The sequence below is a fragment of the Ailuropoda melanoleuca genome, chromosome 2, assembly GCF_002007445.2.
Source record: "Ailuropoda melanoleuca isolate Jingjing chromosome 2, ASM200744v2, whole genome shotgun sequence".
In the NCBI taxonomy this organism is placed as follows: Eukaryota; Metazoa; Chordata; class Mammalia; order Carnivora; family Ursidae; genus Ailuropoda; species Ailuropoda melanoleuca.
In genome coordinates, this window is record NC_048219.1 from 55,584,071 (window position 1) to 55,602,210 (window position 18,140).

General features: G+C 38.5%; 1 protein-coding gene across 11 annotated transcripts in view; it reads right to left on the reverse strand.

The window, feature by feature from the left end:
* The window catches only part of SSX2IP (SSX family member 2 interacting protein), a 40,937-nt gene that overhangs the window by 9,574 nt on the left and 13,223 nt on the right, over positions 1–18,140 (reverse strand). For 5 of the 11 annotated variants that reach the window (XM_034653796.1, XM_034653800.1, XM_034653795.1 and 2 more), the window contains exons 2-10: positions 15,217–15,387; positions 12,617–12,748; positions 11,537–11,706; positions 10,872–11,084; positions 8,460–8,570; positions 6,559–6,694; positions 4,647–4,722; positions 4,386–4,575; positions 1,507–1,657 (exon numbers count right to left, since the gene is read on the reverse strand). In XM_034653796.1, the coding sequence (XP_034509687.1) occupies positions 1,507–1,657; positions 4,386–4,575; positions 4,647–4,722; positions 6,559–6,694; positions 8,460–8,570; positions 10,872–11,084; positions 11,537–11,706; positions 12,617–12,659 (1,090 nt within the window). In that variant the 5' untranslated portion in view covers positions 12,660–12,748; positions 15,217–15,387. Of the gene's footprint in view, positions 1–1,506; positions 1,658–4,385; positions 4,576–4,646; positions 4,723–6,558; positions 6,695–8,459; positions 8,571–10,871; positions 11,085–11,536; positions 11,707–12,616; positions 12,749–14,459; positions 14,657–15,216; positions 15,388–18,140 lie in introns of all 11 variants that reach the window. The other 6 variants (XM_034653802.1, XM_034653801.1, XM_034653799.1 and 3 more) reach the window with 4 other exon arrangements.

Below are 18,140 nucleotides of genomic sequence, written 5' to 3' on the forward strand. Positions count from 1 at the left end.
GCGACTGAAATCAATAAAATCTCATGTAAATCAATTTTGGTACAAAATTTTGTGGATTACTCTTTACTACTAAAGATTACAATTGACAGTGATTTTGTGACTTTGGCATTTAGAATAAATTTTCTTTCAACAGACTTCATTCACTGAGAAGAAACCTTCATTTTCTTGATTTAAAGGCATGCAAACTTTAACAAATATAAAATATTAAGAATACATTCATCAATGTAGATCTATACTATCTTCAGTGACAGGGAATGGTGTCTAAAATAATACACTGTCAGATGAAAAAAGCAGTGTAGAAAAAATACATAATATTCAATTTTTGTTTTTTTATATACATATTTTTAAAGATTTGAGAGAGAGAGAGAGAGTGCACACACAGGTGCACGAGCAAGACGAGGGGCAGAGGGAGAGGAAGAGAGAGAGAATCTCAAGTAGACACCCCACTGAGCATGGAGGCCCACATGGGGCTTGATCCCAAGACCCTGAGATCATGACCTGAGCCGAAACCAAGAGTCAGACGCTTAACGAACTGAGTCACCCAGGCACCCCAGTTTTTTCTATATTTTTAAATAAATATTTTGTGGACACCTGGGTGGCCCAGTCGGTTAAGTGTCTGCCTTCGGCTCAGGTCATGATCTCAGGGTCCTGGGACCAAGTCCTGCATCGAGCTCCCTGCTCAGCGGGGAGTCTGCTACTCCCTCTCCCTTTGCCTGCTACTCCCCTGCTTGTGCTGTCAAATGAATAAATAAAATCTTTAAAAAATAGATATTCTGTAAATGCCTACAGAAAAATCTAGAAAGATAAGCACCAAACTGTTAAATGTCATGTACAGGGAACAGAAACCTGAATATTCTACTTCATATACTTCCTAATTGATATTTTCTATTAAACATCTATTACTTTGAAAATAATTTAAAAATAAATTATTAGGAACCTAGGAGTATGCAAGTATTTAGGAATAATAACCAACAGGTTCATATTTATATCACATCACGATTAATAATTCTTAATTTCCAAGATCAGTAAGAGACTCAGTTCACTTTATTCAATTGTACCTTGCACTCAGAATAGATGGAGGTATGTAGTGTCCTCTTTTCAGAGAAAGATTCAGTCTGAGGGGCAAAGTATTTCTCAGTGAAGTTCAAACCTCACCTCTAGAAGTTGACAGAATTTTTTTTTTTTTTTGAGATTTTATTTTTATTTATTGGACAGAGAGAGACACAGCGAAGAGAGGGAACACCAGCAGGCAGAGGGAGAGGGAGAAGCAGGCTTCCTGCTGAGCAGGGAGCCTGATGATGGTCTCGATCCCAGCACCCTGGGATCAGGGCCTGAGCCGAAGGCAGACACTTAACAACTGAGCCACCCAGGCGCCCTTTGACAGAAGCTTGACTATCAAACCACCAAACTAAGCTCAAGTACTTCAGGGTCAGCCCCTCACGTGACTTTCCAAGGGACTACAATTAACAGCTGAGTGTCACAACTCACAGTGAGGCAGTAAGTTACCTTGGTTGTCAAGTTTTTCTACATGACTTTTCAAAATTCTCCACTGTTTTCTGATGCTGTTGGTAAGCTGCTCTCTCACAGTCTCACAGGAAAGGTCCCACATACTCTCCCTACTCAGTTCCCCAGCATCTTCTTCAGCATCAGAGATAACCTACAAGCAAGAGAGATGCAAAGGAAAGACTAGTATCTTAAAATGGCTCTAGACACTCAGGCAGCAGTAATCAAACTGATTATCAGAGATACCTATCAAAATCATTTCTGTGCTGTATCTTATACATATATGACCTAATATTAAAAACAGAAATTCTCCAATTCAAGTCTCTTCAAATGGAATTTGAATCCAAATACAGTTAGTGACAAGAGTCACGGAGCTGTGTGAGGAAGAATTATTCACTACTTGTCCAGTGTTGTGTTAGAGCTCTCACATGCTAATGACTCCTCAAATCATGTTACAATGTGGGAAAAATGATGCTTAGAGAGGTAGAGACACTGTCCACTATCACACAGCCAAGAGGTAGAATTGAGATCTGAAGTCATATCAACTCTTCTCCAATCCTACTCTGTTTAAAACAAATAAACCAGTGAGGTTATCTACAAAGTAAAAGCAACTGTGAATCCTATTTTTCTTATATAATTTTAAAAAATAAAACTAGAGATTTTCTTTTTACTCTACCAAGAGATTAAATCATAGAAAATACAGCAAACCAGTGACATAGAATCACATAGAATCAAAGCAGGATAAAGAACATAGGGAAACAATACTAAAATATATGACGTCAAAATAATCTGCAGCTACAGAAATAATGTTATAATATATGTATATAATATCTGCATAAATTTGTTGTTAACATCCAGGAAAGTGGACAGAGATATACTTCCCTATTATGAAAAATAAAATATCTTGCTGGGGGGTAAAAAGGAAACAGATTGAAGATGAAAGAAATGCTGATCATGCAGCAAGAATGAGGGAGCTACTCAGCGGGGAGAGCTGTGTCAACAGCCTCAGGTCAGCAATGGCTACCAGGGGTCAAGGTCTCCCAGGGGCAGCAGGCTGGGGCCAGGCCCAGCACGGAGCTCACTGTGACTCTGATTCTTGCCCATCAAGCCTCTGGAGCTACTCGCCAGTAATTCTTCCAAGGAGCTACGCCTTCTACGTGTTAAAGTGTGCCAGAATACTGTTAAGTCCATTATTTAAAAAATTAACAATAATTGCTTCACGCTGGCCAGACTGAATGAAACTCTGAAACCACAAAATGAAAATAAAAAATTAACTTGAATTTTGGGTATATGTTTTGGCTATACTTAAGCACAATAATAAATTAATGAAACCTGAAGGCTACCTATGCATTCTAAGGTTAATCTCATCCCTCTTGCTTTAATGTTCCAAAAGCCTTAAAAGAAAGGAAGGACTGAATTAAATTGTAAGAGAAAAAAATTATAGAAATACAGATCTTTTAAAAACAAGAAATATACTTAAAAGATTACTGTTTTTCCAAAGGCAGTACCTGAATTTTTAAGAATTATACAGGCTACTACCCACTGGCTGTAGTGGCGAGGAGAGGGGAATTTAAACATCTTAAGAAAGGTCTCCCTGATTTACTTCCTACTTGTGCTGAACACAAGCTGGTAAGGTTAGGAACGGTGGGGCCAAAAACCCAAGCTGCGGGAGTAAACTGCTCGCTCTGGAGAGGTACCTGTGCGTGACACACTTGGAGAGAAAAGGCGAAGGTCAAGCAGGTCCTGAAGTGGGAGTTTAAAAGAACACTCAGGTTATGTTTTTGTACAAAAAGAAAAAAGAGGTAGAAGGTGGGATGGGCTTATCAGTTAGACTGATCTATGATACCACAAGGTAAATAATCCCCTAATACAGGTTTAAAAAATAAGTTCTGAAGACTTGCTGATAAGTAGCATTTCCCATCAACGTTATTTTCAGATTTTAGTCACTTGCCTGAATCCAGAATTTAAACATGTAAAGCAATTAAGTTCAATGAAGTTTTCACCATTATGAGACTTGTTTTTTTCAGACCTCTGCACGCATTACTCCCCTTGCGTCACATGCTTCTACCCCCAAAACACCTACTTTATTGTTAAGAGCCAACTCAAATGTCCCCTTCTCTGTGAGGCCTTCCCTGATTGCCACACTTACTTCGTTCCACATGTTGTACCACCCTGTTACAGCTCCTGACCCTGCTGGCACCCAGCGTTTGAACCTCCCAGAGCTGGAACTGTAAAAAATACATTTCTGTTGTTCTTAACCACCCGGTCTGTGGTAGTTTGTTGTAACAGCCCAACTGAGACAAAGGAAGAAGTCAAAATCCTTTTAGCTTTTTCTTTCCAGGGACCTTTAACATAACGTACATTCAGCAAACTTCTGGACTGAATGGTTAGTTGGTTCCCAAAGTTACTACGTGTTTCACTCTGAAGGTAAAGCCTGTTTGAGTGCACAACACCTGAACTATGGAAAGGACACTCAGCATAGCGGCTAAAAACATGGACGCTGGGGTGAGACGGACTCGGATTTAAATCTTAGCTCTGTCACGTGTGATACCAGGCTAATGAGACCAGTGTGCCTCAGTGTCCTCAGCTATAGAATAATTATGATATGAAAAGCATCAGATTAGAAGAATGAAATGAGACAACGCTCATGAAGTGCTTGGCACAATGTGTGGCACAGACGACGTCCTCGCCATCATTTCCCAGGCCGCGTCTAGAAGCATACAGGGACATTTTGTTGTTGTTGTCACAGCGACTGGGGGGTAGTACAGCAATGAGCGTCCTGTCCAAACTATCAAGGGTGTCCCCCCTGGGAATACCGAGCTAATGTCTGAATTGTCGATTTAGCAATCCGAAACCGTAGTAGAGAGGAAAGAGCCACTTACAGTTCCTGTACTATCATCTGCTCTTTCTCTAGGTTTCTGCTTTTGGGGAGAAAGAAGAGAAATCATTTCCTTTTTCATTTGCTGAAGAACCTTCTTAAGTTCAGCATTTTCCATTAGGATTTGTTTCTGACGATATTCATAATCATTCAAGAGAATTTTATACATTTCATCTTCGTTCCTGAGAAAGAAACTGTCAGTATGAAAATACAGTTATAGAAAAGAAAACTCTGATGAAATGTATCAATTTAAATTGGACCTTACCTGGCCTCGGTTTTACCCGTCCTCCAGGAGCCTCTTTTTCCATCGGCTCTCCCCACATAATTTAAAACTTCCATAGCTACAAACATGAACATGCAAATCAAAACCAATTCTTACCATACATATGTTTAAGTGTATAAAACCCTAACACACTCTATACACACTGGAGACATAAGTCAACCTGGTACAGATTAGGATTTGGGCTCAAACAGCCCAGATTTGAAGTTACAGTTCTCCATCACTGATAAGCACTGAGATCTTAACAAGTTATTTAACTACTAAGCCTGTTTGTTCATCAATACAGAGGGAATAATGAAAGTATCTACCCAAGAGTTGTGAAGAGTAAAAGAAGTTGTTATAACACTTAACAAAGTACTTGGTAAGTATTATTTTATTATCATCATTAATTTTATCATTGGGGCTAGCAAGCTATGGCCTGCAGGCCAGCTGCCTGATTTTCTAAATAAAGTTTTATTAGAACACGGCCACACCATTTGTTTATATAGTTTTACGCTACAAGCGCAGGGATGAATAGTTGAGACAAAAGACTACAGACTCCACTAACCTGAACATATTTACTAATTAGAATCTTTACAGAAAAAGTCTGCCCAGCCCTGCATTGTCATCATCAAAGGCGTCAAGGCCCCTGTGTATTAACGTCTCTTCTGTCCCAGGAGGATGGAAGCAGTTGGCATTAGGAGGAAGTAAGATAACAATAAGTTACTGTAATTTTAGACCTGATGAAATCATTATGAAACTGTCACTTCCAATTAGGTTCGGACTAGGAAACAGCCAGACTCCCATAAAATAAGGGCTGTTACCAGAGTTACATCCTCAGTAAACTTCTCTAATTAGGTGTTACATTTTATACTTCCAGCACTGCATCCTGCTCTGTATTTAATTCACGAATGAACACTAGGTTAACCAATGAAGTTTAAGTTTGATTACCTAAAGATTTTCCAACCTTCTCTTAATTGCTTATTACACTTTCATTTTTCAGTAATTAGCCGACTAACTGCAAGAGCTCTGCTGTACAGATCGGCAGTGACGCAGCCAGCTCTAAGCGCCCGCTGGCAGCGGACGCGGCCCGGCACGTGACCGCCTGAGACACCTGCTCATCAGCTGTTGTGTCAGCCAAGTCCGACCGGCTCAGCTTCGGAAACCACAGTTTAGGGCATTACCGCGCAATGCGGGGTAGAGCACAACCTAAAGTCCACTGGAAACCACTGTTCGATAAATCAATGCATAGACGCCCTGTGCCGCATCTTCCCAGGCCAGCAAACTGTATCTGTGTAGCTCTGGTCTTGTGGTGTGTGTGTGTGTGTGTGTGTGTGTGTTTCTACTCTTTCATCTATGCGATTTCCCTGAAATTATGCACATACTTGGATGAAGTTGCAAATTGACTTTCAAAAGAATAACACTAGAAAAGAGTACACCTTAAGCATAAACACAAGCATAACATTCACAGTCCATCCTGCAGACTAGCTGCTTCAAAAATGCACAGCTACATTTATTTAAAGGAACAGATGTATATGATTTGGTCTGATAAATAATTTTATGAAGTTAATTCTAAAATCACATTTTTGATACTCAGAAACTCATCTTGATTTTTCATGTTATCAGTTCTTTACTATGGAACATTAGAATATCCTCTGACTTAAGTTTTTCCTCTGTGGAACAACTATCATATTTTTAAAAAAAGGTAATTCTTATAGAAAACAAAGGAAGCAAAGCAAAATTTTTATTTTTCATGAATGAGTTGTCTCAATTTCTAGTTTATATGGACACATACCATTTACAATTGCATAAAGCATAAAAATAATACTTCCTGAGTTATTGTGCTCCATCTATTCACATTTATTTCTTAGCATATTAGCTTATTTACTTTCCTTTATCTTAACCAGTTGTTTCTTACCTATTTTTTTATCCTTCTTGTTCATAACAAGTTGATGTAGACGTTCCTTTAATTTATTATATTCACGTTCTTTTCTCTTCATATCATGATTATATTGAGTAGCCCGACTTGCAATGATATTTTGTAATTTTTGTACCTGAAAAAAGCATTTTCCATCAAATGTGTCCTTTTATGATGGATAACCCCAGTTAAAATTTGTAAATTCAAAAAAAAGACGACCTAGCATTCACCTCCTCATAAAATAGTTTACTTTAGGATTATTCTTCCTTCTCAATAACCACTGCAAATCACTGGTTAAAGTATCATTAAGTGAATCACAAAGTTTTTATTTTTTAATTCTGAAATTTCTAGAGCTGCTAACTTCCTCAATTATTTTTCTACCCTTTTTACACTACATATAGACTCTGATCATGTAGAAACCAGAAACTCTTACAGAAGTATTAAAGTGATTAAAGTCTCATCTGAAGAATTAATCTGACCACCTGTAGTGACTTCCTTATACTACTGACTTGAATCACTTTATTTCTTATTAATCTGTGACAAATTAGCCATAGCACATCACAGCACATAAAAAGGTTTGTTTTTATCTGATCATAAACAGTTCTCAAATCAGAGTAAGTCCAAACAGCAGACAGACTCTGGCTCAAATATTTGCTGAGTACCTACCATATGTCAGGCCCTAAAGCTCAGTGTTGAGATCTACGGTGGCTTCTCAGGCAGCCCTTGACAGGAAGTGTGTTCTATTCTATACAACCATTTTTAATCTCTGCTGGAGATCATCATGTTTAACTTAATTCTTACTAAAGATTAACTATATTCAAACCACTTATGTGTAATCTGCAGATCAAGTCAAAATTTTCTGTGAAATAACTCAAAGAAATGCATAAGCAACTTTGCAGTTTAATTAAGATATTTCACTGTCCACTAACTACATTACTAAGTCGTCAAAATATGACAAAACAATCTGTCTAAATCACTATAAAATCATTAGAAGAAATACACTCCCCTAAAAGTCCTTAATTACAGTTTAAAAAACATATACAACACTGAAAATAAATATTGAATTTTTATAGTTATCACATGGTCAGGGATCGAACTGCAGAGCAGTAAGAACATAATGCTTTCTTCTTATACAAATTTTTTAAAGATTTTATTTATTTATTTGAGAGAGAGAGAGAGACAGCCAGCGAGAGAGGGAACACAAGCAGGGGGAGTGGGAGAAAGAAGCAGGCTCCCAGCAGAGGAGCCTGATGTGGGGCTCGATCCCATAACGCCGGGATCACGCCCCGAGCCGAAGGCAGACGCCTAACGACCAAACCACCCAGGCGCCCCTCTTCTTATATAAATTAAAAAATAGTGATTTCAAGTGCATTAACTCTATAGATCCAAATACTAAGTAACCACTGTAGCAGAAATGAGATTAAAATTATGATGTCTTTAACAATCAGAAATAAGATTTTTAAATGTGAATTGCTTTTTTTTTTAAACAATAACTCGTGTCCATTTAGTCAAGTAATTAATTGCTTGATTGGATGAACAATGTCAGTATTTAATAGAAAGAAGAGGCATGCCAGATATTAAGTATAGGTATGGCAGAGAATAAAAGATCTGCATTTGAAGTACCCTTGCGCCTGAGAAAAAGGGACAATGCACTGGAGTCCAGGATGGACAGCAGAGGACACTGACTGTCACAAGCTATGGACCAATATACTAAACCCCATGAAACCACTTGGGACGGGGGTGCCAGGGAGAGTTCCTGACCTCAGTTAAATATGCTGCAATGCTGTACTCAGAGGTCCACCACACCAGTTTGACAAAGGATGAATTAATGTTCTTGTTTTAAAGTGGGGTATGGTCACATCAAATAAGAAAAAAAAAATTCACTTAAACTGACAACCCACCTCATCTTTTTCATTTTTCAGTAGCTGATGCAAATTCCGGTTCTTGCACTGTAACTGTCTGTCTCTTTCCTGAAGCCCAATCATTTCTCTCCTGGAGGTTTCCAGTTGTTCCTAAAATATCCGCATGCAACTGTGATTACAATTAACATACGATTCGGAGCAAATGAATTCTTCAAAGATCAGTAAAAACAATGTACACATACTCGGGTTTGTTAGCTAAAACTGCAGTGTAATGGCACACAAAACGTTTACTTAAAACAATTATTATAAAATAATACTATAAAGTTTTAAGTTTAAGTTTAAATATATTTTAATTTATTAAAATACCAACATGTTTTATGTACATGTAAAAGAGTTTCAAAGTGGGTCTCTTGAAAAGGCTCTTCACTTATTCCAGTGATGCTGCCACTGGACAGTTTTTAAATTTCCTTTTAGTACTTTTTAACACTTCTATGGTTCACTCCTTGAGAAAGAACCAAAGTGATACGGACCTACGTCTGAAGAAGACGTATGACCAAGCAAAGTTGCAACCCTTCAGGTCAGAAAGGGTGGGTCTCCCTCCTAAGTGCTAACCTCTGAGGATTTTTTTTCCAGAGAGGAACGGCAGCTTTGCTGGAATCAGTACAAGATAAGATGTTCATTTTGAATTCGTTCCACACATTTCCTGAGGAAATGTGCCAAGTTCTGCATGAGGCCATTGGAATATTTTTAAAATCCTCTTATCTTTATAAAATATAAAAGCCACTCAAAGCTAAGTGACCACAAATAACAACTTGCACAATCCCTATAACGATGGACCTCAACATGATTTAGGAATTCAGAAAATTTAGGAATATACCTTGGATAACTCTAAAGTTGTCAGAATTTTTGGCACCCTCTTCTTTGGAGTGTTTACTACTCCCTACCATGCCAGACCATTTGGAATGACTGAACTTAAGAGGCACTGGGCCAGTTGATATGTCCCATATGTGTCAAACCAGACTCACTTTGAGTGATTATCAGCGCTTTACTTGAACTCCCCATCAGCCCTGCAAATCTGTACACCCCCCTCCTACATCACTTATCTCATACCATCATCCTCTGTAAACTTGAGACACAGACCAGGCCGGTATCTTAAATTCATGATTCTCTTATTCCCCAAATTCAATTTTTCATAAAATTCTACCCATTTTACCTCCCTAGTTTGCTTCGTATTTCACTTTTACTATCTCCACTGGCACTACCTTAGTTCAAGCCCAAAACCTCTCTGGCTTTGGCAGCTGCCGCTAAGGTCTGCTAACAGCCGTCCTCTCCATCATGCCTTCTGGGCTCCCTACCTCCATTCCAAATACAAATCTGCGCCTTCCCCATAGTTTCTCCACCTTACTTCCAGGTTGGTATTTACATGACGCCCATGATGCCTTCCTCTCGCTTACATCCCTTGGTGCCTCTCACATCCTCGGACGCCTGGGACCCACCCTCACCTCTATCGCTCTTCATCATCACCATGCACTTCAGCCCCTACAGAGCTACTGACCAGTCCCTGAAAGTCAAATGCTCTCTCATACCCTATGCTTTAACCAGGTTATATACCCTCTGCCTAGAATGTCTTTTCCAAACATTAGCAAATTCCTATTTACTCCTCAAATCTGAGATCAAGTGTTAACTCTCTGTGAAGCCTCCTCTTACCTCCCACACCAAGAACAACTAATGAAGCAAATAATTATGGTTCAATGTATCTCCTTCTACTAGACTACAATCTCTTGAGAGCAGGGACTGGGATTCACTCCTCTGTGAAACCCAGTGCGCCTCGCACAAAAATACTCAATAAATTTTGCTCAATGAGTTGAATGAATCATATTCTAGATTTAGAAGCTCTTCAAGGACAGACTGGAAACTTTTGCCACTGAACACACATTTCTGTCCAGAGAAAAATACCAGATTTTGGCGTAGGTCAAACGTGAATTAGAGGATTTCCTGGAAACCATTCTATACTCTGGGCTGTCCTAATAAGCAACCACTCCTTAGAGGAAAGGCTAAACAGGCCCAGATTACCAATATCATTGTGTAATTATGCACTAGCTACTTAAAAAACATTCAGCCAAGGTTACCCACATATAAAAAGTTTCAGTGCAAAATTACGGCCTTCAAGGGCTTACAACTCTGAATCGGTCTAATTCATAAGAACTTCCATAGGTCTCTCTGATTAAGATTAAAGTATTATCCACAACTCACAGCCTTTTTATAACCTTGGAGGCCACTAACTACCCACTCCAGCCCACCACAGTTCCCATGTCAGGAATGAACTCTATCTTTTAGGCATTGTAGGATGTATACAAACCTAAAAATATTAAAGAGAAAACACTGTTATCACTTGGCTTAGCTTATGAGACATTTGGCTTATTGAAATACAGGTCGACATGCAATTTCTACCTTAAGTTTTGCATAGCAGTTCTGTAGATGGTCCATATCACTTCCCAGTTTCAGATTCTGTGTTTCTACATTTTCCTGAGCTAGAAGGTTCTTCCGCTGAAGTACAAGTAGCTCATTCATACAATTTAAAACAGCAACTATATTTAATTCTCTCTTTGTGTCTTTACCTTTGGATTCTTCATATAATGAAGGAAAACCGAAAGTAGTCAATTCCTGGTAGGAGAAAATGTTTTCCTCAAAGTTGGTTACCAGATGACTTAGTATAGAAACAAAAGATAGAAATCTTTTCTCACAAATAATGAAAACTATCCTAAGAAAACTGTAAATACCCCAAAGGACAAAGAACTGAGAGAACTGGGCTCTCTTGAGCCTCTGCTCTGCAGGTGCCTGCGTCCTGGGGCAAGGCACTTAGTACATCAGTAAAATAAGGGACAGACTCCCAGTGGAGAAGTCCTTAGGGTGATGTGAAGGCCAACCTGTTCCTGAGAAGCATGTTTACCATGTATGCAGACGAAATGATCACCACGGTTCTTTGCCTATCAAGTATGTTGAAAGTCCCAGGACAATACGTAAGAACATACTTGTGCCTGACAAGTGTTTTTCTCATAACTTTGATATGTTCTATTATATAACATGATTTATGCTATTGCACAAAAATTTTTTACCTGATCAAGATATGAAATACTTTGTTCAATATTCTCTTCTGTGCAGAAGGCACTGAAAAAACTGTGCACATTTTTTGATAAAGGTATTGAAGAACATAGCACTTGCTGTGAGTATAAACTTGATGGAGACATCTTTGTTTCTGAGGTATATTGACAGATATTTTTGTTTTCTGAAAGAATAAAAGGCATTTACTTAATTTATAAAACATACATAAACTATCTCCATTACCAAACATTCTGAATTATATAAATATTTTTAACTATTTTCAAATTAAGACAAAGTGGTTTTTTTTATATGAAAACTACATAATAAATTTGACCCTTGAGCAACAGAGGGGTCAGGGGCACCGACTCCTCACACAGCAGAAAACCTGTGTACCACTTTTGACTTCCACAAAACTTAACTACTAATAGCCTACTGTTGACCAGAAGCCTTACCAATAACATACACAGTTAATACATATTTTGTATATTATATGTATTACATACTATATTCTTACTATAAAGCAAGCTAGGGAAAAAAGTTACCAAGAAAATCATGAGAGAAAATACATTTACAGTATTGTACTTCATTTATCGAAAAAATCTGTGTATAACTGGACCCACACAGTTCAAACCCATGTTATTCAAGAGTCAGGTGTACTTTTTTTCCAAGAAGATACAACTATAAAGTGCCCTCAGTAGGCATGTTAAGCTACAATATACTATCTTACTTTATAGTATTTCAGACTTATAAAAATAAGACAAAAACCACTTGGGTCAAAGGTTACCTATTAAAGGAATAAATCACAGCAACATAATGAAGTAGCCAATAAATTTATTTCAAATGCATAAACATCCCTCTCCAAAATAGTAACAATCAAACCCATCATCCATTAAAGGTACTGAACCCCAAAATTATGGCACAATTGTTAGCTTTCCCAGATAAATTTTATGAAGATAAAAATTAGATATTTTACAACTATTTATGTCTCTCTCTAGTCACATCTTCAATATTTGTGGTAATTATTTTATAGTTGCGTTTAAAAATTCACCTTTATGATTACTGCTTTAGTTTATACTTATTTTAGACTCCATTACCTGAAGACAGATCTGGGTCTGTAACAGTCATCCACTCTCCCATAGCAGTCACCAGAGCCAGGCTACCTGAGGAACCAGTTCAGCAGTGAAACATTTAGTCCAGCTGCTGTCACTCTTCTATGTAGGCATCTCCTTAAAAAGCAAAATGTAAAACAGGAACGTTTAACTCCAAATATAAAAGCAAATATAAGATCAATGTGTAAAAAGAAGGATTTTGCATTATTTATTTCCATACACTCCCATATAGAACACAGTAGAGCTCAATACTAACCGTGTGTGTGTGTGTGTGTGTGTGTGTGTGTGTGTGTGTAAGATCAGGAGTAAAGATTACCAAGTTCTACCAAGGTATTCACATTATTTCATATATAAAGTACACGGCACATGATTCGACTCACAATGTAAATCTAAGACACTTCGATTTAGTACAATCTAAGCATTGTACTAAGTAAAAAAGATTTCTGTATTATATCCTCTAAAATAAAGTACAAAATTATTTACACAGATATGAGGATGAAAGACTTCTTGGCCAGCATTCTCAGTTTTTGTTTCTGCTACCTATGCTCCACAGGAGATCGGTTAAATAAATGACACATTTATACAACAGAACACCTTTAAACACAACCATGTGGAATTAGGCTGGTTAACAAATACATATGAATGAAGTGGACGAGTGTAAGAACTTTTCATGTAAACGTTTCGTGTAACATTTGTAGCCTACCATCATGTTTCCACTTTTTGAGAGAGAATATGTAAGAAATAAATATTTCTCCATCATAAAAAAATTCAAATGAAATTATAAATGACAACTGGGAATTGATTTCAAGGTCAGGGACAGAAAGAGGAGTAAAGACTACAGGCAACTGGAGAACACGTGCCACCACTTTGAACACTGGTTTCTCGGCTACGAAACATTGCAGCCAAAAGAGAAAGCAGGTCGTTATCTTTCCATCTTTCAAGGGATGCTGGCATTCTGGATTTTTATGTGAAATCTCACAATTCGTAAATGTTAGAAGCTACTTAAAAAGATTATTCAAGGTACCCTGTGGGAAGGGGGCATGGCTGGAAGGAGGATGTGAGAGCCTTTTGTATCCTGATCTAAAGAGAAGGCTACACAAGCGACCACATTGTACACTTAAGATCCGGGCACCTGACTGGCTGTAAAGTTACACTTCTAACAACAACATTTTTTAATAAGCCAAATAAAATATGTCTTTAGGCCAGATCGGGACTGTGAATCAGAGTTCACAACCCCTATTCTGAATATTTAAGATTGTGGAGAAAGGGGCACCGGGAGGCTCAGCCGGTCAAGAGTCTGCCTTCGGCTCAGGTCATGATCCCAGAGGTCCAGGATCGCATCGCATCATCAGGCTCCCTGCTCGGCGGGGAAGTCTGCTTCTCCCTCTCCCTACCCAAAGATTGTGGAGAAATATTCATAATGTAATACTGAAGTGAGAGGAAAATTTTCATTCCTTCAATAGGTTTTTAATTGTGCTACCACAAGCCAGGCACACCCTCTTCGAGGCACAGGGGAGGCCCTGCCCTTAAGTTCATATTCTAGTGGGGGTGGAAATAGATAACTAAGCAGTAACTTAACATAACAGAGAGTGATGAGAACTATAAAGAAAACAAAACACAGTAACGTGAGAGAGCACTGGAGTGGGGGTATCCAGATTCACCAAGGAAGGCTACACTGGGACGCTGACATGTGAACTGAGACCTAAATGATACGCAGTCAACCACAAGATGATCCATGACCAGAGCAGCCCAGGCAGAGGTAACAGCAGGTACAAAGACCCAAGATGGAAATGAACTTGGTAAGTATGAAAACCATAAAGGCCAGTACCTCTGAAGCACAGTACACAAGGATAGATGGTAAGAAGCTGGATTTTCTCTAAGTTGCGATGAAAAGCTATTGAAAGGAGTTTAGGCAGGAAAGTCGACAGGATCTTCTTGAGGCTTTGTAAAAGATCACTTCAGCTACTCTACCCTCTGAGTATATCACAGGTGGGCAACAGTGGGAGGCTGGAAGATACCAGGTCACTGCAATAGTTCAGGCAAGAAGATCAGTCTTTCACTATAGCTAGAACAGCAGAAATAACACAGGTGCATAAATCAGGGATGGGTTCTGGAGATAGAACCTTCAGGACTTGAAAGTGGAATGACATATGGGCAAAAGGGAAATCAAGGATGATTCCTAGGTCAGAGAGCAGCCTACAGAATATACTAATGCAAATGATGCTATGTGCTGTATTATGTGTTACGGTGTCACACACACACAGGGGGATACCCAGTCTGGCACAGATTTTTACTATTTTTCTACTCATGTGCCTTGGTAAGAGCACCTTGAACTATTCTGCACTTCCCCTTGTCCTTATATGGGTGCCTTCAGCAACAGGATGAGCAGGATAAAAGGTTGAGTCTGTACCAAGAAATGACAATGATTTTACTTTTCGCTTCCACGGATAGTAGCCATAAACAAAACAGGATCCAAGGGACAATAAACCCATCTATTCTAACGTAGCTCTGCTTTGGGTAAGTTACTTAACCTTTCCAAGCCCTAGTTTCCTCACTGGTAAACTGCCATGCACAATGACTCTTACTTCACAGTTTCCCCAGAGGATTACGTGAGATCATGCACGTAAAGAAGTATTCAGCACACGGCCTGGCATACGGGACACATGGAATGATCAGTTGTCTTCATCATTGCCATCATCATCATCATCATTATCTGGATTCAGATCTATTTGGTATAAATGACAGGATTCCAAAACCTGTAACAAAAGGCCCCGTTGCTCTTAATAAAAGATGAACACCTTAGAAAATTTGGAGACAGACATCCTCATAAAAACACATTAGGCAGTGGGATTAATTCTTTGCAATCGTTAGGTTGAGAGGAGGGACAGGATCAGAAGAAAATAAAAATAGGCACTTTTCCAAGCCCTTCTTGTTCCTGTTTTTTTTTTTTTTAAATAAGTCACAGCATTTTCTTAAGTGCCTTTTCTCCCCATACAGAAAGATCAAACACCAGAATGTCTACTATCCATCCATTCTTTAAAGTTCCAATTTCCATCAGTCTTCCGCTGTGAATTCATCTCTTCAGCATCCACTGGTTTAGACAGTGAACTGCTCCCTGCCCTGTTAATTAGAATAACAAACACAAAAAACAACCAACTGTGAAGTATTCAGGTCAAAATGTTCACACTGAAAACCAAAACTCCACTTCGCAACACTACGAAACAAAGAAGTTACCAACAGTATATGATTTCACACAATCTCAAGTTTCTGCGTACTCTCTTCTGTTCGATGATGCACCAAATTATACACTAGGAGGCTTGTGATAAAAGTTACCCAACCAGGCCATAATACACAAACCAGAACCAAGAGACTAGTTTAAGCAAGTTATTCTATTCTAGCTCAACCTTAGTCAAATTTCATTGTTGAAGGTTACAAACTATTTAATAAAGATATTATAATAAATCAATATTAATTTCAAAAGAAAAAGAAAAAAGGTAACAGCAGCATGTGTGCTTTGCATAAACCTAATGCTGCCCCAAGTACATTTCAATTTGAAAGCTTCAAAAGCAGCCAAGAGGGACTCCATTAAAGCTGAGTGCTGGAACACATGATGAAGTTCCATATTATAGATGAGTTAAGTCACAGCAAAGCATTATCTAGTGGACCATGAGCCTCAATGACAGGTCATACAAGAACACACCTGGTTATAACTAGCATTGTTATTATAGTTTCAATATAGAATAAGAAAGGGAAGAAGCTGACAGTAAATCACGTTTTGGTTCAAGTAATCTGTAACCCCCATTTCTTTCTCTATACCATTGGTTAGGGAAGCTGTCCAGATTCCAAGACAGGTCCAATTCATGAGTGAATTTTATGAGCAAAACTTGAAGATTAAACAATTTAGTCACCCTGTAAAAATTTCATTCATCTAAGATTGTTGAGGAATAACCCTGAAATAATCTAAAGTAAGAAAAAACATCTATAAAGTAATACCTAAGAATTCTTCCTCCTAATCTTTAAGTCAGAGAGACATGGTTTTATTCCTTCCTGGTGGATAACATGTATATAGGCACCTAATAAACTTCCTTGATTCCAAGTATTTCTCAATGTACATTCCAGTAAGTCAGTCTATGTAAGAGAAAGTCTTACTAATTGCAGTAACACTGCAATAATTTCAGTAAAAATGTTACCTTACTATTTCTGAGGAACTACTCTGGCTTCCTTAATATGTTGCCATATTTTGGGTGTAAATAAGCAAGGGTACTGTGTGGTCTTTCCTGGGTAAAATGATTACGCAGATCTTAAGAATTATCTAATAGCATTTTCTAGGTTAGAATTCTGACAGAAAATTGGGAACTAAGGAGACATTTGAACTTAATTGTACCCTTTCTGAAATGAAGATTTTAATAAGTTTCACAAATCTATCATTCTTCATGTCAAAACACTTTCTTTCATATATATTTACCTGTGTTATAGACAGAAAACTTAGGCTTAGGGAAGCTAAGAGGGTTGCCCTGCCACATTTCTAATTGGTTGTGAAGCCTTGGAAAATGCTTTTTTCACTCTCTCACCACGTAACCTTTCTACACTGTACATGCAAACCTCTACAGAAAGAGTTAAAAGGAGAATAAAAAAGATTTCCATCAAGTTTCTTTAAAAGAATGAGTCCCACAGTGCACCTGAAATTATTCCACTCAGAGCATAAATCCTTAAATGGACTTACCTAGTACTTAAATTGAGGCATACTTGTAAACTTCTCTGCAATGCCACAGACAGTAGCTTTTTTCTCACTTAGAAACGCTTTGCTTTGAAAAGGTTTAAAAACAATTCTCAGAAATGAGATCAGTTCTATAGAAAGTTTAATGAGGGTGAAATAACTCATCTTACCATTTTAAGACAACATCAAAACTCAAAGTTTATAGATGTTCAGTAAAAACATTTCTGGTTCAGGTTAATTATACTTGGGTTGTTTTGTTTTGTTGTGTTTTTTTTCCATCAGAAAAGTTCCTTGGCTGGTTATTGCTCTTCCTTTTATCCGAAAGACTCAGTGGGTCTCAAGGTCTCGGTTTACTACAACAATCACTTGTAAAATCTGGGGGTAGGCAACCTCTAAGATGGCTCCCAATTATCCCTGTTACCTGCTGTACATGCCTTTGGGTGCCTCTCCTCCTTGGCTGTGGGCTGGATTTAGCGGCTAGCTTCTAACAAATAGAATATAGCAAGAGGTAATGGGATTTCTCTTCCAAATTTAGATGGCTAAAAGGCGTGGCTTCCTTTTGGGATCACCTATCACCCACTGTCTCTCGGAGCAGCCTCGTGAGAGCGGTGTGGAAGGTTAACTGATGTCTCCAGCCAACAGTCAGTGAGGACCTGGGGCCTGGCCAGAGCCACAGGAGTGTGTTTACAAGTATTCTCCCCGGGTCAAACCTCGATGACTGCCACCTTGGCCAACACCTTGATCACAACCTAGTGACAGATTCTGAGCCACAGCCACCCAGACAAGCCACAT